This window comes from Puma concolor, chromosome E1 (assembly GCF_028749965.1).
Source record: "Puma concolor isolate L17-30 chromosome E1, mPumCon1.1.hap2, whole genome shotgun sequence".
Lineage (NCBI taxonomy): Eukaryota > Metazoa > Chordata > Mammalia > Carnivora > Felidae > Puma > Puma concolor.
In genome coordinates this window covers 51,161,900-51,187,433 of record NC_141680.1, presented here as the reverse complement: position 1 = coordinate 51,187,433, position 25,534 = coordinate 51,161,900, and the positions used below count along the sequence as shown (strand labels likewise).

The 25,534-nt window shown below is 40.5% G+C and overlaps 1 protein-coding gene across 19 annotated transcripts in view; it reads right to left on the bottom strand.

The window, feature by feature from the left end:
• CEP112 (centrosomal protein 112) overlaps nucleotides 1-25,534 on the bottom strand; it is a 481,908-nt gene that overhangs the window by 392,676 nt on the left and 63,698 nt on the right. The window contains exon 1 of one of the 19 annotated variants that reach the window (XM_086687830.1): nucleotides 24,792-24,932. The exons of 17 other annotated variants lie outside the window; for them this stretch is intronic. In XM_086687830.1, the coding sequence (XP_086543956.1) occupies nucleotides 24,792-24,842 (51 nt within the window). In that variant the 5' untranslated portion in view covers nucleotides 24,843-24,932. Of the gene's footprint in view, nucleotides 1-13,882; nucleotides 14,134-24,791; nucleotides 24,933-25,534 lie in introns of those variants that run through there. One more of the 19 variants, XM_086687829.1, reaches the window with a different exon arrangement.

Here is a 25,534-nt window from a genome sequence, read left to right as displayed (position 1 = left end):
TACTATTTTTAATGTGGTCTCAAATCAACCTTTTTACTTTTTGTCTTTTCTCATAGCTACATGTTCATTAAAACTACTCTTATTTACCTCCATACTTACTTGAATGTGACAATTTGAGAGTGGATGTCCACAATTTGGGCATATCACTGATAACTGTACATTTCTCTTAAAAGATTCTCCAGTTCTGTCTCCTGGAATCACAGACCCCGACTACCTCAAGGAAGTCACTTTCAAGCATTCATTAACAACTCCTTTTATCCTCCTAAAACCAACAGACACTGTACCAGCGCTCCGAGCAAAACCAGCCAAAATGTGACCAAATTGTTGATAATAATGGGTGCATCTCAGAATTAAAAAAATAATAGTGACATGTTTTAAGACAAATAACATAAAACTGATTATCTCAAAATGTGAAAGTATTTGAACACCGGATTCCTTACCATTTGCAAGAGTGTATACATTGGAGTCTAACAGACCTCATTTCTACTTTGGATTTTAATGCCACTATATTAACTATTGTGACTTTGGGAAAGTCACCCTTTGAGGTTCTATTTCCTTTCCTGCTAGTCAAACTCGCCTCAATGAGTTGTGAAGCTTATTTTCAGTAATATCTTTTTTTTAACTTTTTTTTTAAACATTTATTCAGTTTTGAGAAACAGAAACGGAGCACGAGCGGGGGAGGGGCAGAGAGAGAGGGACACGCAGAATCCGAAGCAGGCTCCAGGCTGTGAGCTGTCAGCACAGAGCCCGACGCGGGGCCTGAACTCATGAGCTGTGAGATCATGACCTGAGCCGAAGGCAGATGCTTAGCCGACTAAGCTACCAAGGTGCCCCTATTTTCAGTAATATCATTTAAGTAACTATACTCAGGACACAAAGTAGGTACTCAAAAAAATTAGTCTACAACCTTCAGGAAAATTTTCTGTTATAATATTAGAAATATACTGTCAAAATAATCTCTTGGAAATTTTTGAAATATACTTTATATATTTCAATTCCTGTTTCAAAAAAGTAATGAATCTGGGGTGCCTGGGTGGCTCCGTAGTTTAAGCATCCAACTTTTAATCTCAGCTCAAGTCATGATCGCACAGTTCATGGGATCAAGTCCCACATCAGGCTCTGGCCTGACAGTGAGGAGCCTGCTTGGGATTCCCTCTCTCCCACTCTCTCTGCCCCTCCCCTGCTCGCTCACTCTCTCTCAAAATAAATAATCGCTCTCTCGCTCTCTCTCTCTGTCTCTCTCAAAATAAATAGACATTAAAAAAAAAGTAATAACCCCTAAGGTCAGGAACATGACAGGGATGTCCCCTCTCACCACTGTTGTTCAACGTAGCGTTTGAAGTTCTAGCCTCAGCAATCAGACAACAAAAAAGAAAGAAAAGGCATTCAAATCACAAGGGAGAAATCAAACTTTCACTCTTCCCACATGACATGATACTCTATTTGGAAAACCCAAAAGCCTCCACCAAAATACCACTAGAATTACTACATGAATTCAGCAAAGTCACAGAATATAAAATTAACGTACAGAAATCTGTGGCATTTCTATACACCAATAATGAAGCAGCAGAAAGAGAAATCAAGGAATCTATCCCATTTACAATTGCACTGAAAACCACAAAATACCTAGGAATAAACTTTTTTTTTTTTTTTTTTGAGAGAGAGATTGACAGAGCGTGAGCAGGGGAGAGGCAAAGAGAGACAGGGAGACAAAAAATCCCAAGTAGGCTCCAAGCTCTGACCTGCCAGCACAGAGCCTGACATGGGGCTCGAACTCACAAATCATGAGATCATGACCTGGGCCGAAGTTGGATGCTCAACCAACTGAGCCACCGAGGCACCCCAACCTAGGAATAAACTTAACCAATGAGGTAAAAGATCTACAACCTGAAAACAATAGAAAGTTTATGTAAAAAAGTGAACAAGACACAAAGAAATTGAAAAATATCCCATGCTCCTGGATTAGAAGAGTGAATATTGTTAAAATGTCAGTACTACCCAAAGCAATCTACGTATTCAATGCAATCCCTATCAAAGTAACACCAGAATTCTTCACAGAGCTAGAACAAACAATCCCAAAATTTGTATGGAATAAGAAAAGACTCCAAATAGCCAAAGCAATCTTGAAAAAGAAAACCAAAGCAGGAGGCATCACAATTCTGGACTTCAAGCGGTATTACAAAGCTGTAATCATCAAGACAATATGCTACTGGCACAAAAACACACTCAGATCAATGGAACAGAATAGAGGACCCAGAAATGGACCCACAAACGTATGGCCGACTAATCTTTGACAAAGCAGGGAAGAGTATCCAATGGAAAAAAAGACAGTCTCTTCAGCAAATGGTGCTGGGAAAACTGGACAGCGACATGCAGAAGAATGAACCTGGACCACTTTCTTACACCAGACACAAAAATAAACTCAAAATGGATGAAAGATCTAAACGTAAGACAGGAAGCCATCAAACTCCTAGAGGAGAAAACAGGCAACAAACTCTTTGACCTTGGCCACAGCAACTTCTTACTAGACATGTCTTCAGATACAAGGGAAACAAAAGCAAAAAGGAATTATTGGGACCTCATCAAGATAAAAAGCTTCTGCACAGCGAAGGAAACAATCAACAAAACTAAAAGGCAACTGATGCAATGGGAGAAGATATTTGCAAATGACACATCAGATGATGGGTTCGTATCCAAAAATCTATAACGAACTTAAGCTCAACACCCAAAAAACAAATAATCCACTGAAGAAGTGGGCAAAAGACTTGAACAGACAATTTTCTAAAGAAGACATCCAGATGGCTAACAGACACATGAAGAGATGCTCAACATCACTCATCAACAGGGAAATACAAACCAAAACACCTGTCAGAATGGCTAAAATTAACAACTCAGGAAGCCACAGCTGTTGGCGAGGATGCAGAGAAAAGAGGAACCGTTTTGCACTGCTGGTGGGAAACTGGAGCAGCCACTCTGAAAAACAGTCTGGAGGGTCCTCAAAAAAGTAAAAATAGAACTAGCTTACGACCCAGCAATTGCACTACTAGGTATTTATCCAAAGGATATAGGTGTGCCGATTCAAAGGGGCACATGCACCCCAATGTTTATAGCAGTGCTATCGACAATAACCAAAGTATGGAAAGAGCCCAAATGTCCATCAATGGTTGAATGGATAAAGTAGATGTGGTATGTATGTGTACACACACACACAATGGAATATTACTCAGCAATCAAAAAGAATGAAATGTTGCCATTTGCAACAACATGGATAGAACTAGAGTGTATTATGCTAAGCGCAATAAGTCAGACAGAGAAAGACAAATGTATGACTTTACTCATAGGTGGGATTTAAGATACAAAACAGATGAACATAAGGGAAGGGAAGCAAAAAATAATATAAAAACAGACAGAGAGACAAACCATAAGAGACTCTTAAATACAGAGAACAAACTGAGGGTTGTTGGTGGGGTGTTGGGTGGGGGGATGGGCATTAAGGAGCGCACTGATGAGCACCGGGTGTTATATGTAAGTGATGAATCACTACATTCCATTCCTGAAATCATTATCACACTATATGTTAACTAACTTGGATTTAAATAAATTTTTTTTTTTTTAATGTTTATTTATTTTTGAGACAGAGAGAGACAGAGCATGAACGGGGGAGGGGCAGAGAGAGAGGGAGACACAGAATCGGAAACAGGCTCCGGGCTCTGAGCCATCAGCCCAGAGCCCGACGCGGGGCTCGACCTCACGGACCGCGAGATCGTGACCTGGCTGAAGTCGGACGCTTAACCGACTGCGCCACCCAGGCGCCCCTAAATAAAATTTTAAAAAATTGTTTTTAAATAATGAATCTGAACTTAAGATAAACATGCATGATCAAATCAACATAGTCAAATGAAACTTAAAAGTTTTACAACAAAAGTTAACACAGACTATGATTTTTTAAACACTCAGTAGTGGGGAGGGAAGCAGTCATCCATTTACTATACAAAAGAAAGAAATTCTGAATGTTTCCATTCTCTTGCCTCTAACTCCCATCATACTTCTTCCTCATTTTAGCAGACAGGGGATTGGGTGATCCAAGTTCACGTGGAGATCCTCAACAGAAGCATTTTAGGAGTTTATTGAAAAGTAAACTCAAAAAGCAATATAAGCAAGCTGGGCAGATACAGGAGACACAGTTCACTGCCATATCTTTCCATAGCGCCTTCAAGAGAATTTATTACACCGTAGGCTTGTGAGGGAAAGCCCTAAATGCCATAGAACTATGTTGCATGTTTCAACCCACCTTCTCCATCTGTTCCACCTCAATCCTGTGACCCGATTAAGAATAAACACCTGACATACGTTTAAGCAATGCATTAGCTAGAGAATAACGGTGATATTTCTCTCAAGAATCTCAAGTAGGACAGCAAGTTAGCGACTTTGAGGAACAATTTCTAGAGGGGCAACAACCAAGAGAAAGCAGATAAATCCAGTATACAGAAGAGAGCAAAGCAAATGCACCACGACTGCAAAGACTAGAAACCACACGGCATCTGAAACATGAAGTAAGCAAACTCAGGCCCTAATAGTCTCCATGAGACTAGGCATACTTGAATTTGAAAGTCTCTGTACCCCTTTTTATTTTAGGTAAGCTTGATGGATCTCTGTTCTTGCAACCTAGATATGTATCACTATTTGATTTTTCTGCTGTAACTTTTTACTTTGGTATAATATTAAACTTAAAGAAAATTTGCAATAATAGTACAAGGAGCTCCCATATGCCCTCTACCCAGATTCACAAGCTGTTTGTATTTGGCCCGATGTGCTGTATCAATTTTTTGTATCTATATCTACTTACAGATGTACATAAAACTATTTTCAGAACCATTTGTGAGAAAGCTAGAGATGCCGTGCTTCTTTATCCCTAAAAAACTCAGTGTATATTTCCTTAAAACAAAGATGCTGTCTTTTAACATCACAGCCCTTATCGAAATCAGGAAATGTAATGTAACACAATAAGATTACTTAATGCACAATCTATAGTCAAGCTTTATTGATTATCACAATAATGCCCTTTATAGCTATTTTTTTAGTCCAAGATCCAATTCAGGAGCACGCACTGCCCTTAGTTATCATATCAACTGTATCTCCTTTAATTTGGAATAGTCTTTCTTTGTGTTTCTTGATCTTGACATTTCTGAAGAGTATAGCCAGTTACTGAAAGTCCCTCAGTTTGGATTTGTCTGATGCTTCCAGATGACTAGACTTATTCGATTTTCACGGGATTAACACTAATGTGATGTTATATCCTTTTTCATTCCATCTTATTAGGAAAAGGTTGGTTTGTCCCCATATTGCCAATGTAACATTTGATAACTTGGTTAAGAGAGTGAACACCAGGAGAACTATAGACAAATTTCCCTGATGAACATGGATGCAAAAATCCTTAACAAGATATTAGCCAACCGGATCCAACATTACATTAAAAAAATTATTCACCACGACCAAGTGGGATTTATACCTGGGATGCAGGGCTGGTTCAATATCTGTAAAACAATCAATGTAATTCATCACATTAATAAAAGAAAGGACAAGAACTACATGATCCTCTCAATAGATGCAGAGAAAGCATTTGACAAAATACAGCATCCTTTCTTGAAAACCCTCAACAAAGTAGGGAGAGAGGGATCATACCTCAAGATCATAAAAGCCATATACGAAAGACCCAACGCTAATATCGTCCTCACTGGGGAAAAACTGAGAGCTCTCCCGCTAAGGTCAGGAACAAGACAGGGATGTCCACTCTCGCCACTGTCATTCAACATAGTATTGGAAGTCTTAGCCTCAGCAGTCAGACAACAAAAAGAAATAAAAGGCATCCAAATCGGCGAGGAGGAGGTCAAACTTTCACTCTTCCCAGATGACATGATACTCTATATGGAAACCCCAAAAGATTCCACCAAAAAACTGCTAGAACTGTTTCATGAATTCAGCAAAGTTGCAGGATACAAAATCAATGCACAGAAATCGGTTGTATTCCTATACACCAACGATGAAGCAACAGAAAGAGAAATCAAGGAATCAATCCCATTTACAACAGCACCAAAAACCATAAAATACCTAGGATTAAATCTAACCAAAGAGGGGAAAAGCTACACACTAAAAACTATAGAAAGCTTATGAAAGAAATTGAAGAAAACACAAAAAATGGAAAAATATTCCGTGCTCCTGGATTAGAAGAGCGAATATTGTTAAAATGTCAATACTACCCAAAGCAATCTACGTATTCAATGCAATCCCTATCAAAGTAAGACCAGAATTCTTCAGAGAGCTAGAACAAACAATCCTAAAATTTGTATGGAACCAGAAAAGACCCCAAATAGCCAAAGCAATCTTGAAAAAGAAAACCAAAGCAGGAGGCATCACAATTCTGGACTTCAAGCTGTACTACAAAGCTGTAATCATCAAGACAATATGCTACTGGCACAAAAACACACTCAGATCAATGGAACAGAATAGAGGACCCAGAAATGGACCCACAAACGTATGGCCGACTAATCTTTGACAAAGCAGGGAAGAGTATCCAATGGAAAAAAAGACAGTCTCTTCAGCAAATGGTGCTGGGAAAACTGGACAGCGACATGCAGAAGAATGAACGTGGACCACTTTCTTACACCAGACACAAAAATAAACTCAAAATGGATGAAAGATCTAAACGTAAGACAGGAAGCCATCAAAATTCTAGAGGAGAAAGCAGGCAAAAACCTCTTTGACCTTAGCCGCAGCAACTTCTTACTGAACACATCTCTGGAGGCAAGGGAAACAAAAGCAAAAATGAACTACTGGGACCTCATCAAAATAAAAAGCTTCTGCACAGCGAAGGAAACAATCAGCAAAACTAAAAGGCAACCGACAGAATGGAAGAAGATACTTGCAAATGACATACCAGATAAAGGGTTAGTATCCAAAATCTATAAAGAACTTATCAAACTCAACACCCAAAACACAAATAATCCAGTGAAGAAATGGGCACAGACATGAATAGACACTTCTCCAAAGAAGACAGCCAGATGGCCAACTGACACATGAAAAAAAGCTCAACATCACTCATCATCAGAGAAATACAAATCAAAATCACACTGAGATACCACTTCACACCTGTCAGAATGGCTAACGTTAACAACTCAGGCAACAACAGATGTTGGCAAGGATGCGGGGAAAGAGGATCTCTTTTACACTGCTGTTGGGAATGCAAACTGGTGCAGCCACTCTGGAGAACAGTATGGAGGTTCCTCAAAAAATTAAAAATAGAACTACCCTACGACCCAGCAATTGCACTACTAGGTCTTCATCCAAGGGATACAGGTGTGCTGTTTTGAAAGGGAACATGCACCCCCATGTTTATAGCAGCGCTATCTACAACAGCCAAAGTACGGAAGGAGCCCAAATGTCCATCGATGGATAAATGGGCAAAGAAGATGTGGTGTGTATATACAATGGAGTATTACACGGTGATCAAAAAGAAGGAAATCTTGCCATCTGCAACTACGTGGAAGGAACTAGAGGGTATTATGCTAAGCAAAATTAGTCAGAGAAAGACAAATATCATAGGACTTCATTCATATGAGGACTTTAACACACAGAACAGATGAACATAAGGGAAGGGAAGCAAAAATAATATAAAAACAAGGAGGGGGACAAAACACAAGAAACTCTTAAATATGGAGAACAAACAGAAGGTTATTGGAGAGCGTGTGGGAGGGGGGATGGGCTAAATGGACAAGCGGCATTAAGGAATCTGCCCCTGAAGTCACTGTTGCACTAGATACTAACTATTTGGGTGTAAATTAAAAAAATAAAATTAAAAAAAAAAAAAGAGAGTGAACACCAAGTTATTATAAGGGTGGTATTAAAAAGAAAGTTTCTCCACTACCATTCTAAAATAATAATAATAAGAAGAAGAATATCTCAGAAACAATAAAGGAGTTTCTCTTTTCTGGAAACTCTTATCTTGATACCACAGAATAGCTCTATATTTCTGCCTCTAGGGCATGCATGATTCATGATAAATTATCATGATTAGACTACAGAAACAATCTTTCTAGCACCATATATAAACACAATACAGGATACAAATATAGATACATAGATTTATAGAGATGTATATAGATAAACATATAAATATAGATATAGAGATGTATGTACATATGTGTACACCTATATACACATACCTATATGCATATGAAAAAGCAGTAAACAGGCTTACACAAAGACTGACATTGAAAGATAGGATATAACACTACTAATCTGTTTGACCTCCCAGTAAGTCTGACTCCTAACAACATTTAAGTTTTCTTTCACTGGGCTCAGTAATTACACTGTTGATTTCAACTTAAGAACCATGGAGCTCTACTTCAGGCTATAATGGAGTAACTAGTACCAAACTCACCTCCCACTGTTAACAACCACAGAACGGGATAAAATAGATGAGGTACCCATTCCTGGTATTAGAAAACAGGAAATGCAGGGCGGCGCCTGGGAGGGCTCAGTCAGTTAAGTGACTAACTCTTGATTTCGGCTCAGGTCATGATCTTAGGGTTGTGAGATCGAGCATCACATCGGGCACCGCACTGGGCATGAAGCTTCCTTAAGATTCTCTGGCTCCCCTCTCCTTCTGCCCCTCATCCTCTCCCTCTCTCCGTCTCTCTCTCTCTCTCTCTCTCTCTCTCTCTTCCTCACAAAAAAAGAAAAAGACAAAAGAAAGAAAATAGTGCAATACTGTCATCCTCATAAGCCGAGCCCCACTACCATTCTGGCTCTCTGCATGGGCACAACTGGAGTTCTAAGCAAAGCCCCAAAGCTCTACTGAACCGGAAAGGCAAAGGTCAGAGTTCAAGACAGTTGAAGAAGCTGGAATCCTAAGTAGAGGGCACTAGGGAAGTGAAAACTGCCAATAGGGACCCCTGCCAGCCCTTGACCATGGGCTGGGATGCGAGTGTGCATGAGCCGCACTGGGTGCAGGCACTAGGTAAATAACAATGCATGGCTGCTATAATTAGGAAATATAATGGCTACCACAGATTAAACAGTGCCGTGAGATACTGAAGGCCCAGCCCAAATTGTGGAGACACCTTCCTAACAACTTGGAAATACCTGGGCATCCAGCTGAAACACCACAAAGGCCACACTTTAGGCTTTAACCTGTCCAATAAAACCTAAAAGCAAACCTTTATAAGATCCTCAGAAGAGACAGGGTTTGTAGATTAGAGCCCACCATATTGGAGGAGTTTGGGAAATATCTTTGGCTTTCCATATATTTGCCTTAATAGAATGCAAAACCAAGTTTACACAAGGTAGAGGTAATTGCCCAATAACTGAACAGTCCACTAGAACAACAACAACAAAAATCACTATTCTATGGAGGAAGACAACGGAATCTAGAGGTCTCTAAAATGTATCATCCACAATGTCCTTCATGCAGAAATTAATAAACATGAAAAAAAGAAAAGTGTCTATAGGCAAGAATACATGAAAGGAGTTAATAAGGCCCAAGATGAACCTACTTAGCATACATGACTTTAAAGCGGTTAATATAAATACTTGAAAGAAGCAGGGGAAAATATATTCAAAAAATTAAAGAAAAATTTATTGTAATGAGAGAAGAGATAAGGAATCTCAGCAGCAAAGTGGAATTGGAAGAAGGAAATAAGCAGAAATTCCAGGATGCAAAATTATAATAACTGAAAGGTGGGGGGGGGGGGATCCCTTGATAAGCTTAACAGTACATTTGAAATGGCAGAAGAAAGTGTCTGTAAATTTAATGACACATCAATAGAAATTATCTAACCCAATGACCTGAGAGAAAAAAAGATTGAAGAATTAATGAAAAAATAAACAAAACTTAAAGAACCTGTGGGACAAAAATCAAAGAGTCTAAATACACCTAAAGAGGGCAATTAGAAAAGAGAGGGCAATATTTAAAGAAATAATGGCCCAAAACTTCCCAAGTTTGATAAAAAATAAAAAACACTAACTCAGAGATCCAAGATGCTCCGTGAACTCTTAAGCGGGATAAATACAAAGAAAACAACATCCAGGTGTGTATAGTCTCACTACTGAAAACCAAAGAGAAAGAGAAAGTTTTAAAAACAGCCAGAAGAAAAGAGACATTATCTACAGGGGAACAGTAATAAGAATGACTGCCTGCTGCTCGTGAGAAACAATAGAGGCCAGAGGACAAAGGAGCAATATCTTAGAAGTGCTAAGAGGGGAAAAGAAAAAACATTTCAGATAAAAGAAACGTTGACGGAGGCTGTCACTATTAGAACTGTACCACAGGAAGTAATAAAAGATGTTCCTGAGGATGAAAGGAAATTACACCAGATACAAACTCAGATACAGAAGAACGAAGAGTACTTGAAATAGTAAATAAGTGCATAAACACACCAGAGTGTTTTTCTCTTACAATGTCCTCAAAAGACATCTATTTACAGTAACAGTAACGACACTGGAAGGTGGGGTTTAATGCATGCAGAACTTTGTCAACAATAGCACAGGGAATCGGGACAGGGTTAAACTGAATGATACTATTTTTTAATTGTTAGATTTGCAACGTGGGAAGCAGAGTGTGGGAAAGGTCCAGCGTGAAGCGGTTCCTTACGGACTCTACATAGACCTTGACAGGGTCAGGATGCACATTTTTAGCCCTAGAACAACCAATAAAGAAAACTATCAAGGGATATATAAGTTAAGAATTCAACAGAAAATTTTTTTAATTTTTTTTTTATAAAGGGAGTGTCTCTTTCTTTGTTTTTTGGTTTTTTTTATGTTTATTTATTTTTGAGACAGAGAGAGACAGAGCATGAGCAGGGGAGGGGCAGAGAGAGAGGGAGACACAGAATCCGAAGCAGGCTCCAGGCTCTGAGTGGTCAGCACAGAGCCCGACGCGGGGCCCGACCCCACGAACCGTGAGATCATGACCTGAGCCAAAGTCTGACGCTCAACCGACTGGGCCACCCAGGCTCCCCTCAATAGAAAAATTTAAATGAAATAACTTTTTAAATGAATAGCTGAAAATAGGACAATAAAGGAGTGGGGGATGGGGGGGAAGTAATGATGGCAACAAATACCAAGAAAGTACACTTAAAGCCAACCAGCCATATCAATAATTACATTAAATTTAAACGAACTAACAATTCCAATTAATGAGACAGAGACTGTTAAGGCTACTTTTTTAAAGAATGGCCCCACTATATGTTGTCTACCATTACTCTGTTTAAATATAAATGCACAAATCGATTGAAAATTAAAGGATACAAAAAGATAAGCCATGCTCATGCAAGCCAAGACAAAGACTGCTATAAAAGATAGAGGATATTTTACAGTGATAAGGGAATTCATCCCAGTCACATTAAGAAGACATCCTAATTATGTATGTACCAAAGAACAAAGTTTTTCCATTTATATCCAGAGTAGAAAAATATATTTTATATCCAGAATATTAAAAGTATCTAGAATATAAAGTATTGATTTGTATCCCAATTTAAAAGAACTCTTACAACTTAATAATAAAGTGGCAAATAACCTTATTTCTTTTTCAGTGTAATAGCATGAAACAAATACTTCACAAAGAAAGATATACAGGGGAGCCTGGGGGGCTGTCGGTTGAACGCCCGGCTCTTGATTTCGGCTCAGGTCACGGTTCACCGTTTGTGGGATCAAGCTCCACACTGGGCTCTGCGCTGACAGTATGGCGTCTGCTTGAGATTCTGTCTCTCTCCCTCTCTCTCTGCCCCTCCTCTGCTCTCTCTTTCTCTCTCAAAATAAGTAAATAAGCATTAAAAAAGAAAAGAAATTGCAGAAGCAGAAAAACAACAAACATTGGATTGATTATAATCTATTTGCAAAGCTCTGTTCCTAACAATTTACCTGCATTATTTCATTATTTCAAGTAATCCTCAAAATGACATTGGCAAGTCCATTTTAAAAATAGCGATTTTTGGGGCGCCTGGGTGGCGCAGTCGGTTAAGCGTCCGACTTCAGCCAGGTCACGATCTCGCGGTCCGTGAGTTCGAGCCCCGCATCAGGCTCTGGGCTGATGGCTCAGAGCCTGGAGCCTGTTTCCGATTCTGTGTCTCCCTCTCTCTCTGCTCCTCCCCCGTTCACGCTCTGTCTCTCTCTGTCCCAAAAATAAATAAACGTTGAAAAAAAAAAATTAAAAAAATAGCGATTTTTAGGGCATATTTCTATATGATACTAGAATGGCAGACATGTGACATTATACATTTTTCAAAACCCACAAAACTACAGAACTACATATATACTACATATATAACTACATATATTTAAAGTAAATCCTGGACTTTAGTTAATAATAATGTATCCATATTGACTCATTAAAGCACAAAGAGGTACCTGCTCAAGGTCACCAGGCCAGAGAGGTACAAAGCCTGAGTTCATACTCCCAATGAACTCAAGCTAAATAAAGGTAAGTAGCTTTTAAAACAGGAGTGTTCACCTACTTTAACCAGCTCAAAATGTAGACAGGACTCAAGAAAGGAAAGTAAGATGCTCTCTAACTAAACAATCCTACGGTTTTAATAAGAAGCGCTAGCCTGGGACAGAAAACCCGGCACAACTGAGGAGGAAAGAAGGGACGGGCCCACAACCACAAGTCACTGACACTCTTAAAACATGCTGTGATTCGACTTTCGTTCCCTAAAGACTTCTTTTAATTTTGGTAAATAAATTAAGAGCTCCTACCGTTTGTAGACCTTTACACACACTTTCCTCAGTGATACTTATTTACTAGATTGGTTAAATTAATATTTGATTTTTTTTTTTTTAAAGACCAATTCAGAGTTACCAGCAGAGAGGCACCTGGGTGGCTCAGTCGGGTAAGCCTCCAACTCTTGATTTTGGCTCAGGCCAGAATCTCGCAGTTTGTGAGTTTGAGCCCCACGTTGGGCTCTGTGCGGACAGTGCAGAGCCTGCTTGGGATCCTCTCTCTCCCTTTCTCTCTGCCCCTCCCTGACTCGTGGTCGCTGTCGCACTCTCTCTCTCTCTCTCCCTCTCTCTCAAAATAAATAAATACACACAAAGTAAGAGTTACCAGCAGGAATTGCTATTTAAAAAATATATGAGCTTTCACCAGAGTATCATTGGTTTTTCTCTTTTCCTTCTCATTTTTAACTGATGACCCTTTCACTCCACATGTATTCCATATTCTGTATTTCCACTTCTTCCCTTCATCATTTGCCTTTCACCTTTCATTAAAACTGCCATCTCAAAGGTCACCTTGTGACATAATTATCATTTTTCCTCCAAAAGCCCCTTGGATCACCAAATCTAAGGGCAAATTCCACGCTTTTGTCTCCGTGATTCGCACTAGGACCATCTTTTTTTCCTCAGCTCCTGTGACCCTATGCTGTTCGGGGGCTCCCCTCGATCTGGAGAGTATTTCTCTGTCTCCTCTTCATCATCCCATTCTTCCAATGTGCCCCAGGGCCGCCTTCACTAAAAGTAAACATTTGCCTTTGGTGAGTTTCACTCTGATCTCGCACGCAATTGAGTCACTACTGTCCGTCTCCAGGACCTGGGTCTTTCCTAGTTTCTACCACCTCCTAGCCGCCTCCAGTTGGACGTCGCTGCAGTACAATTCAACACTCAGTACAAAATAATACTCACTACGTACAAACAGGTGCCTTATCTTTGACTCCTCCTTGTCCCTGACCCTCAACATCCCCCGAGTCACCACATTCTGTTACCGCCCTACAGAGTTCCCCGCGCACCCACACCTCCGCCGTCGGACAGCCTCTTCACTGCAGATGCCTCACTCCCATCCCCCACCCCACTGACCACCCCCCCCCCCCCCGAGACCCCACTGCTCATTCACCTTCCTCAAGCACAGTTGTGGAAAAGGCATACTTCTGTAGCTCTCTGGGCCTTGGCTCGGCGGCGACATGCGTGTGTGATTTTACCACACTCCCTTCCTTGTCTTTTCCCTGTACCACCAGCCAAGGGGTCTATGAGCTCCAGCTAAACACACACACTCTGGGTTCCTGCTTCCATGTCTTCTCTTCCTGTTAACATCTCGTGACTCAGGTGTCACTTTCCCCGTCAAGTCTTCCCCAAGCTTCCCAGAAAACAGCAATTTTTCCTTCTCGATATACCTCGTATCACTTTAAATTCCACAGGGCCCTGTAGTTGGTTTTCACTATACTTTCTTTGCTTCTTTCCTGGAACGGAAATACAAGTTTTAGGGGCTTTTCTCATAATGTCTGCTGAATAAAACAATTAAACTTTGTAGTCACATCCGTATTCTCTTTGTACTATACTTATGTATACGTATAAGTACACGGGTACATATATGTTAACATAAGTTTTAAAAATTAGACAAATGAATAACTGAGCCTAAATTATAGAACTCTCGATGTCAGGCTAAGAAGAGGGAGCCACTAAGGAGTGTGGGCAGAGAAGCCCTTCTTCAAGCAATGCGTGAGAAAAGTGAGTACTCTTAATTACTATTTCCAAAATCAGCCACTGTTCAACTTGTTTTCATCTATCAATCCTGTAATGTAAGAGGGGTTTGGTTTGGAACTAAAATACCTGTCTAGGCCGTTTGCCCCTCAAAAATATTTTCTGGCAAGAATCAGTTGGGATAAATGGAAGGAGGAAAGCTTTACCTCCTTTGACCAAGTCCCTATGCAAAAGGACCAGAAGATCCACTCAATTCCTTGAACCACCACCTCAGGGCTAAACCACCCACTTCTAGAAAAAGCAGCAGACAGCCAGCAAGAGACCAGGACTATGCCGCAGGAATACAAGGAGTGTGTGACAAACCAATCCACGGATAACCTACTGCCAAAGCAAAGAAACTGAAAATGGAAAGTTTCCCTCTCTGGAGGGCATGCCCTGAGGCTATTTTTCAGAGAATTTCCAGAATTTTTACTTAGACCTTAAGACACTTTACTTAGAAAGTCTATTTGGCTTCATCTTCTCTTAAGCATGTGCTTCAAAGAATAGCTCTGAGGTTGGACATTCTTCCCAAATGAATAAAGCTGATGAAGGTGCTCACTTACGATTAAAGTTTTTCCTTGGGTTTAAAAACATCCCACTTACAGTATGAAACTAGCTAAAGTTTAGGACAGTTACCATTGTCATTTCACTCAACGGAAAACTCGTGAACTTTGAATTAAGTGGTGTGTTTTTTAAGGAATATTTGTCAATCTATTTGCTCAGGCACTGAACATTCACTCCTACAGAAGAGTAAATTTCTTATTCAAAATGGTACTTTTGCCTATTAGCAATTTTGCAGGCGCAAACTTTAATATTTGATACTGAAATCAGTAGAACACCAATAATAAAAATACACCAAAAATAAAATAGCATAACTATTGATGACTTTGGAAAAAAATATGTATATTAAAGTTATTTAGGCAGGCATCATCTATATATTTTAAAGTACAAGTGAACTCCTTCCAATGTTATCTCAAAGCTTTACTGTTGATAACTAGCATCCATATCATATCAAATCATATCAATCATCATCAATCATATCAAAAGGAATAAGAGATACAAAAAGGGCAAGATTTATTCTGATGTGGAATAATTCTACAAACTATAAGTTTTCAATAAAGTAAAAAATGTAACATCACCGAAATATTGTTCGCCTTTATTTACTGTACCTGCGTAGTAATTAAATTGTAAGGCATAAAAGCTCAAAAACAGTGCTGATGTCAACGATCTGTACTGCCCAGCAATTTCAAAAGCAACATAGCTGCACGATATATTTGCTTACTCACACTTTCTACATCTCAACCAACATGACGGCAAATTGCAGAAGTGATTTCTAAAATAATCATCTCTCTACTTACTCGGATAACTAATTGTTGTAATCATCTTTTTAAAGAATTCTGGTACTTACTACTCGGGGGATATTATCATGTGTTAGTAACTAAGATTCTTCCCGATTAACATCTCCAGGGTATCCTATTCTCACGATATTCATTTGCAATATTTCATAATACCAATTGTTATTTGTTGTGCTTATTTTTTTTTAATATATGAAATTTATTGTCAAATTGGTTTCCATACAACACCCAGTGCTAATCCCAAAAGGTGCCCTCCTCAATACCCATCACCCACCCTCTCCTCCCTCCCACCCCCCATCAACCCTTAGTTTGTTCTCAGTTCTCAACAGTCTCTTATGCTTTGGCTCTCTCCCACTCTAACCTCTTTTTTTTTTTTTTCCCTTCCCCTCCCCCATGGGTTCCTGTCAAGTTTCTCAGGATCCACATAAGAGTGAAACCATATGGTATGTGTCTTTCTCTGTATGGCTTATTTCACTTAGCATCACACTCTACAGTTCCATCCACGTTGCTACAAAAGGCCATATTTCATTTTTTCTCACTGCCACGTAGTACTCCATTGTGTATATAAACCACAATTTCTTTATCCATTCATCAGTTGATGGACATTTAGGCTCTTTCCATAATTTGGCTATTGTTGAGAGTGCTGCTATGAACATTGGGGTACAAGTGCCCCTATGCATCAGTACTCCTGTATCCCTTGGATAAATTCCTAGCAGTGCTATTGCTGGGTCATAGGGTAGGTCTATTTTTAATTTTCTGAGGAACCTCCACACTGCTTTCCAGAGCGGCTGCACCAATTTGCATTCCCACCAACAGTGCAAGAGGGTTCCCGTTTCTCCACATCCTCTCCAGCATCTATCGTCTCCTGATTTGTTCATTTTGGCCACTCTGACTGGCGTGAGGTGATACCTGAGTGTGGTTTTGATTTGTATTTCCCTGATAAGGAGCGACGCTGAACATCTTTTCATGTGCCTGTTGGCCATCCGGATGTCTTCTTTAGAGAAATGTCTATTCATGTTTTCTGCCCATTTCTTCACTGGGTTATTTGTTTTTCGGGTGTGGAGTTTGGTGAGCTCTTTATAGATTTTGGATACTAGCCCTTTGTCCGATATGTCATTTGCAAATATCTTTTCCCATTCCGTTGGTTGCCTTTTAGTTTTGTTGGTTGTTTCCTTTGCTGTGCAGAAGCTTTTTATCTTCATAAGGTCCCAGTAGTTCACTTTTGCTTTTAATTCCCTTGCCTTTGGGGATGTGTCGAGTAAGAAATTGCTACAGCTGAGGTCAGAGAGGTCTTTTCCTGCTTTCTCCTCTAAGGTTTTGATGGTTTCCTGTCTCACATTCAGGTCCTTTATCCATTTTGAGTTTATTTTTGTGAATGGTGTGAGAAAGTGGTCTAGTTTCAACCTTCTGCATGTTGCTGTCCAGTTCTCCCAGCACCATGTTAAAGAGACTGTCTTTTTTCCATTGGATGTTCTTTCCTGCTTTGTCAAAGATGAGTTGGCCATATGTTTGTGGGTCTAGTTCTGGGGTTTCTATTCTATTCCATTGGTCTATGTGTCTGTTTTTGTGCCAATACCATGCCGTCTTGATGATTACAGCTTTGTAGTAGAGGCTAAAGTCTGGGATTGTGATGCCTCCTGCTTTGGTCTTCTTCTTCAAAATTACTTTGGCTATTCGGGGCCTTTTGTGGTTCCATATGAATTTTAGGATTGCTTGTTCTAGTTTCGAGAAGAATGCTGGTGCAATTTTGATTGGGATTGCATTAAATGTGTAGATAGCTTTGGGTAGTATTGACATTTTGACAATATTTATTCTTCCAATCCATGAGCAGGAAATGTCTTTCCATTTCTTTAAATCTTCTTCAATTACCTTCATAAGCTTCCTATAGTTTTCAGCATACAGATCCTTTACATCTTTGGTTAGATTTATTCCTAGGTATTTTATGCTGCTTGGTGCAATTGTGAATGGGATCAGTTTCTTTATTTGTCTTTCTGTTGCTTCATTGTTAGTGTATAAGAATGCAATTGATTTCTGTACATTGATTTTGTATCCTGCAACTTTGCTGAATTCATGTATCAGTTCTAGCAGACTTTTGGTGGAGTCTATCGGATTTTCCATGTATAATATCATGTCATCTGCAAAAAGCGAAAGCTTGACTTCATCTTTGCCAATTTTGATGCCTTTGATTTCCTTTTGTTGTCTGATTGCTGAGGCTAGAACTTCCAGCACTATGTTAAACAACAGCGGTGAGAGTGGGCATCCCTGTCGTGTTCCTGATCTCAGGGAAAAAGCTCTCAGTTTTTCCCCGTTGAGGATGATGTTAGCTGTGGGCTTTTCATAAATGGCTTTTATGATCCTTAAGTATGTTCCTTCTATCCCGACTTTCTCAAGGGTTTTTATTAAGAAAGGGTGCTGGATTTTGTCAAAGGCCTTTTCTGCATCGATTGACAGGATCAGATGGTTCTTCTCTTTTTTTTGGTTAATGTGATGTATCACGTTGATTGATTTGCGAATGTTGAACCAGCCCTGCATCCCAGGAATGAATCCCACTTGATCATGGTGAATAATTCTTTTTATATGCCGTTGAATTCAATTTGCTAGTATCTTATTGAGAATTTTTGCATCCATATTCATCAGGGATATTGGCCTGTAGTTCTCTTTTTTTACTGGGTCTCTGTCTGGTTTAGGAATCAAAGTAATACTGGCTTCATAGAATGAGCCTGGAAGTTTTCCTTCCCTTTCTATTTCTTGGAATAGCTTGAGAAGGATAGGTATTATCTCTGCTTTAAACGTCTGGTAGAACTCCCCTGGGAAGCCATCTGGTCCTGGACTCTTATTTGTTGGGAGATTTTTGATAACCGATTCAATTTCTTCGCTGGTTATGGGTCTGTTCAAGCTTTCTATTTCCTCCTGATTGAGTTTTGGAAGAGTGTGGGTGTTCAGGAATTTGTCCATTTCTTCCAGGTTGTCCAATTTGTTGGCATATAATTTTTCATAGTATTCCCTGATCATTGTTTGTATCTCTGACGGATTGGTTGTAATAATTCCATTTTCATTCATGATTTTATCTATTTGGGTCATCTCCCTTTTCTTTTTGAGAAGCCTGGCTAGAGGTTTGTCAATTTTGTTTATTTTTTCAAAAAACCAACTCTTGGTTTCGTTGATCTGCTCTACAGTTTTTTTAGATTCTATATTGTTTATTTCTGCTCTGATCTTTATTATTTCTCTTCTTCTGCTGGGTTTAGGCTGCCTTTGCTGTTCTGCTTCTATTTCCTTTAGGTGTGCTGTTAGATTTTGTATTTGGGATTTTTCTTGTTTCTTGAGATAGGCCTGGATTGCAATGTATTTTCCTCTCAGGACTGCCTTCGCTGCGTCCCAAAGCGTTTGGATTGTTGTATTTTCATTTTCGTTTGTTTCCATATATTTTTTAATTTCTTCTCTAATTGCCTGGTTGACCCACTCATTCGTTAGTAGGGTGTTCTTTAACCTCCATGCTTTTGGAGGTTTTCCAGACTTTTTTCTGTGGTTGATTTCAAGCTTCATAGCATTGTGGTCTGAAAGTATGCATGGTATAATTTCAATTCTTGTAAACTTATGAAGGGCTGTTTTGTGACCCAGTATATGATCTATCTTGGAGAATGTTCCATGTGCACTCGAGAAGAAAGTATATTCTCTAGCTTTGGGATGCAGAGTTCTAAATATATCTGTCAAGTCCATCTGATCCAATGTCTCATTCAGGGCCCTTGTTTCTTTATTGACCATGTGTTTAGATGATCTATCCATTTCTGTAAGTGGGGTGTTAAAGTCCCCTGCAATTACCACATTCTTATCAATAAGGTTGCTTATGTTTATGAGTAATTGTTTTATATATTTGGGGGCTCCGGTATTTGGCGCATAGACATTTATAATTGTTAGCTCTTCCTGATGGATAGACCCTGTCACTATTATATAATGTCCTTCTTCATCTCTTGTTACAGCCTTTAATTTAAAGTCTAGTTTGTCTGATATAAGTATGGCTACTCCAGCTTTCTTTTGGCTTCCAGTAGCATGATAAATAGTTCTCCATCCCCTCACTCTCAATCTAAAGGTGTCCTCAGGTCTAAAATGAGTCTCTTGTAGACAGCAAATAGATGGGTCTTGTTTTTTTATCCATTCTGATACCCTATGTCTTTTGGTTGGCGCATTTAATCCATTTACATTCAGTGTTATTGTAGAAAGATACAGGTTTAGAGTCATTGTGATGTCTGTATGTTTTATGCTTGTAGTGATGTCTCTGGTACTTTGTCTCACAGGGTCCCCCTTAGGATCTCTTGTAGGGCTGGTTTAGTGGTGACAAATTCCTTCAGTTTTTGTTTGTTTGGGAAGACCTTTATCTCTCCTTCTATTCTAAATGACAGCCTTGCTGGATAAAGGATTCTCGGCTGCATATTTTTTCTGTCTAGCACACTGAAAATCTCGTGCCAATTCTTTCTGGCCTGCCAAGTTTCAAAAGAGAGATCAGTCACGAGTCTTATAGGTCTCCCTTTATATGTGAGGGCACGTTTACCCCTTGCTGCTTTCAGAATTTTCTCTTTATCCTTGTATTTTGCCAGTTTCACTATGATATGTCGTGCAGAAGATCGATTCAAGTTACGTCTGAAGGGAGTTCTCTGTGCCTCTTGGATTTCAATGCCTTTTTCCTTCCCCAGTTCAGGGAAGTTCTCAGCTATTATTTCTTCAAGTACCCCTTCAGCACCTTTCCCTCTCTCTTCCTCCTCTGGGATACCAATTATGTGTATATTACTTCTTTTTAGTGTATCACTTAGTTCTCTAATTTTCCCCTCATACTCCTGGATTTTTTTATTTCTCTTTTTCTCAGCTTCCTCTTTTTCCATAACTTTATCTTCTAGTTCACCTATTCTCTCCTCTGCCTCTTCAATCCGAGCCGTGGTGGTTTCCATTTTGTTTTGCATTTCGTTTAAAGCGTTTTTCAGCTCCTCGTGACTGTTCCTTAGTCCCTTGATCTCTGTAGCAAGAGATTCTCTGCTGTCCTCTATACTGTTTTCAAGCCCAGCGATTAATTTTATGACTATTATTCTAAATTCACTTTCTGTTATATTATTTAAATCCTTTTTGATCAGCTCATTAGCTGTTGTTATTTCCTGGAGATTCTTCTGAGGGGAATTCTTCTGCTTGGTCATTTTGGATAGTCCCTGGCATGGTGAGGACCTGCAGGGCACTTCCCCTGTGCTGTGGTGTATAACTGGAGTTGGTGGGTGGGGCCGCAGTCCGACCTGATGTCTGCCCCCAGCCCACCGCTGGGGCCTCAGTCAGACTGGTGTGTGCCTTCTCTTCCCCTCTCCTAGGGGTGGGATTCACTGTGGGGTGGCGTGGCCTGTCTGGGCTACTTGCACACTGCCAGGCTTGTGATGCTGGGGATCTGGCGTATTAGCTGGGGTGGGTAGGCAAGGTGCACAGGGGCAGGAGGGGCAGGCTTAGCTTGCTTCTCCTTAGGTGATCCACTTCAGGAGGGGCCCTGTGGCAGTGGGAGGGAGTCAGGTCCGCTGCCGGAGGTTTGGCTCCGCAGAAGCGCAGAGTTGGGTGTTTGCGCGGAGCAAGCAAGTTCCCCGGCAGGAACTGGTTCTCTTTGGGATTTTGGCTGGGGGATGGGCGGGGGAGATGGCGCTGGCGAGCGCCTTTGTTCCCCACCAAACTGAGCTCTGTCGTCCGGGGGCTCAGCAGCTCTCCCTCCCTTTATCCTCCAGCCTTCCCGCTTTCCGAGCAGAGCTGTTAACGTATGACCTCCCAGCCGCTAAGTCGCGCTTGCCGTCGGAACACAGTCCGTCAGGCCCCTCCGCTTTTTGCAAGCCAGACTCGGGGGCTCTGTTTGGCCGGCGAGCCGCCCCTCCGCCCCGCTCCCTCCCGCCAGTCCGTGGAGCGCGCACCGCCTCGCCGCCCTTCCTACCCTCTTCCGTGGGCCTCTCGTCTGCGCTTGGCTCCGGCGACTCCGTTCTACTAATCCTCTGGCGGTTTTCTGGGTTATTTAGGCAGGTGTAGGTGGAATCTAAGTGATCAGCAGGACGCGCGGTGAGCCCAGCGTCCTCCTACGCTGCCATCTTCCCTCCCTCCTGTTGTGCTTATTTATAGAGGCAGCACAAAGAACAATGCATCTATCTCTCGTTACCTTATCCACGAGGCTTAGAGATGTACGGAATTCTCCTCAACGGTAATTTCTAGTCTCCTCAGAACTCATTACATTCAGGAAAGAAGTGATATTTAAACACACCCGGTGCATGCTGGTATTTTTTTCTAATTTTTAAACTTTCTTATATATCATACATGAATGCACGCTGCATGAAACACAAACGTAATCCTAAACATCCTCCATACTGAGTTTTTGTTTATTTTGTTTCGCTTCTCTGCACTCCTTGGTGTTCATTTCCTTTGAATTCCTCCCTCTTCTCCCCATGTCCTTCTACATCAATACCCGCATGGGGTATTCCCTACTAACAGTCCATTGTATCTGCTTATCTCCTGCCCTGTTCACAGAATCACGTACAAACACACTTAGGCAAAAATGCATACACTAGTATGGGGTTTTGTAGCACAGACTGCCAATGTACTCAGATATCTACCTTCTTTTTCTTCCTTTGAGGCCCCCCCCACCACCACCAAATTCGGGCTGGGCTGTACCACAGGAGGCTGCTTGTGACCATGGGACTAGGTATGGTCAAGGAGGCTATTGAGACAGAAATGTCATAGGCAACTTTGGCTGGATAGCTTTAAAAATAAAGTATGGGGCGCCTGGGTGGCTCAGTTGGTTAAGCGGCCGACTTCGGCTCAGGTCACGATCTCACGGACCGTGAGTTCGAGCCCCGCGTCGGGCTCTGTGCTGACGGCTCAGAGCCTGGAGCCTGTTTCAGATTCTGTGTCTCCCTCTCTCTGACCCTCCCCCGTTCATGCTCTGTCTCTCTCTGTCTCAAAAATAAGTAAACGTTAAAAAAAAATTTTTTTTAATAAAAATAAAATAAAATAAAATAAAATAAAGTAAAGTAAAAAAATAAAGTGGCCTTCTCTCCATGTTTTCTGTCTTTCTGAAGGATGACACTTAAAAGGTAAGGTACTTGGGAGCAACTGCCATCTCAGACCCAGAGACTGAAGTCACACGCTGAAGAGGACAGAGCTTCCCCAACACCTGGGTCCCTGATGATGTCACAGAGCGGAGCACTCCCAACGCCCCCTGGACTGTCCGATGCAAGTGAAACAAATTCTCTTCTTTAAACCACTATGCCTTCGCCATACATATCTTATTATGAATGTTTTACCCACACAAATATATTTTTTTCTGCTTTTTTTCTCGCTTTTCTTTGTGAACAGTAGCTCATGCTACTGTAAAACACCTGCTATCGTTTTTATTCATTCCTTTCAGTTGCTTCCACCTAATCCTTAATGAAAACGAAGTTTGTTCAACATTCCCCTTAAGTTTTTTCCATCTCATTTTCTTTTTTTTAATGTTTATCTTTAAAAGAGAGAGAGAGTTCGGGCGCCTGGGTGGCGCAGTCGGTTAAGCGTCCGACTTCAGCCAGGTCGCGATCTCGCGGTCCGGGAGTTCGAGCCCCGCGTCGGGCTCTGGGCTGATGGCTCGGAGCCTGGAGCCTGTTTCCGATTCTGTGTCTCCCTCTCTCTCTCTGCCCCTCCCCTGTTCATGCTCTGTCTCTCTCTGTCCCAAAAATAAATAAACATTGAAAAAAAAATTTAAAAAAATAAATAAAAGAGAGAGAGAGAGAGAGAGAGAGAGAGAACGTGGGGGAGTAGCAGAGAGAGATGGAGTCACAGAATCCTAAGCCAGATGATAAGATAAGATGATAAGAGAATAAGATAAGATAACACGAAAAGATAAGATAAAATAAAATAAGACCTAGTTGTTACCTCTTTACTATTCTTTTTTAACTTTTTTTTTTAACATTTATTCATTTTTGAAAGGATGAGACAGAGCGGGGGAGGGGCAGAGAAAGAGGGAGACACAGAAACAGAAGCAGGCTCCAGGCTCCAAGCTATCAGCACAGAGCCCGACGCGGGGCTGGAACTCACGGACCTCGAGATCATGACCTGAGCCGAAGTCGGACGCTTAACCGACTGAGCCACCCAGGTGCCCCTACTATTCTAATTTGCATGTGCCTGAAAACTACTGTGTCTTAGCCCCTTGTCACACATTTTGGATCTATATGAATCCGTTCTTCTGGAAAATGCCCTTTCACAATTTTGGTCCACATTTCTGTCAGTAAGACCTCCTGCTGTGCTCTACACATTAACACACAGTCTGTCCCAAATATTTTCCCCTTACATGTATTATGTTTCCACTGACCTTGTCTGTTGTGGGCTTTTTTTTTTACCACACAAACCCTTTTATTTCACTCAAGTCAAATACTACTATCCTTTCTTTTATACGCTCTGGATTAGGTTAGAAAGATCTTAGGATTCCCAGATTTTTTTTTTTTTTTTTGCAAGATTTCTGTTGTTTTAAGGCTTTTTGTCTGGGCATTTACAGAATGTTTAGTACATCCAGAGTTGGTTTTTGTTTCTTTTTGCTCTTACAGGACAAGGACCCAGTTTTATTTTCTTCCCTATAAATGAAAGATTGTACCAGCATCATTTATTGTCTTTTCTCAGTGTATTGATAATGAACTTTGTTATTAAATTTTTATTTTTACTGGGATTTAATTTTTTTTCTTGAAATGTCCTTTTTGGTTTTGGTGTCAGAGTCCGTCTCATAAAATGAATTGAGAAGTATTCCTTCCTTCTATACTGTCTCCAAGAATTTGTATAAGTTGGAATTTGCTCTTCCTCAAATGCTTCCTTACATAAATGTGGCTGTAGCTGTAGAGGGAAAAAATATTTTGGTGCCCTTTTCAGATAATTATAGACAGTCTTCTGAAGTAGACCAAAACTCACAAGTGCTAGGTTTATAGAATTACTCGCATTGTGGAATCTGAAACTCTTCATGCTCTGTCACAGTAAGTTCTGTTAGTCTCTCTTGAACTTGGAATGGACCTTTTACCCGGGTGTGATTTTATGACAGCATGCACTAGTCGTCTGGAAAACATCAGTGCAATGAGTTACATGGGTTTCCAAATATTGAAAATTTCATACTCCAATATCAAAACTTCGCATTGGTTAATATCCCCACTGATCTCATCCAAAAAGTCTTAGTATTAGAAAGCTCTCAAGCTCACAAGTGACTGACACAAGTTTTCCAAAATTCTAATATTATCATCAGCAACAAATATCATCAGTTGTTTTACTTGAAGTGACAGGCGCATTTTGTTCACTGTGCAGAGAACGTCTGCCAAATATCCAGGTCTGAATAACCGTCGTTTGTCAGCCTTTGCTTCAAATAAAAACAGGATTCCACAAAACAGCAGCAGTCCCTAACTCAAAGAATCACACAAGTGTTTCTCCTCTGGGCAGCCACCATACCTCCGTGTGCCACCCAAGTTTTCAATCAAAGTTCCATTTCATCACCCAGGTATCAAAAATGCATATCGGATTTCACAAAATTAATAGTTGCACTGCTTGCTTCATCAAAAACATTCTGGAGTAAAATTGTTCAGTTTTTCCCGTGACCATGTGGCCCTGAAGAATGTAACAACTACAAGTACAATTTGGTGCCGCTGCCTTGATTTGGGCAAAGATAC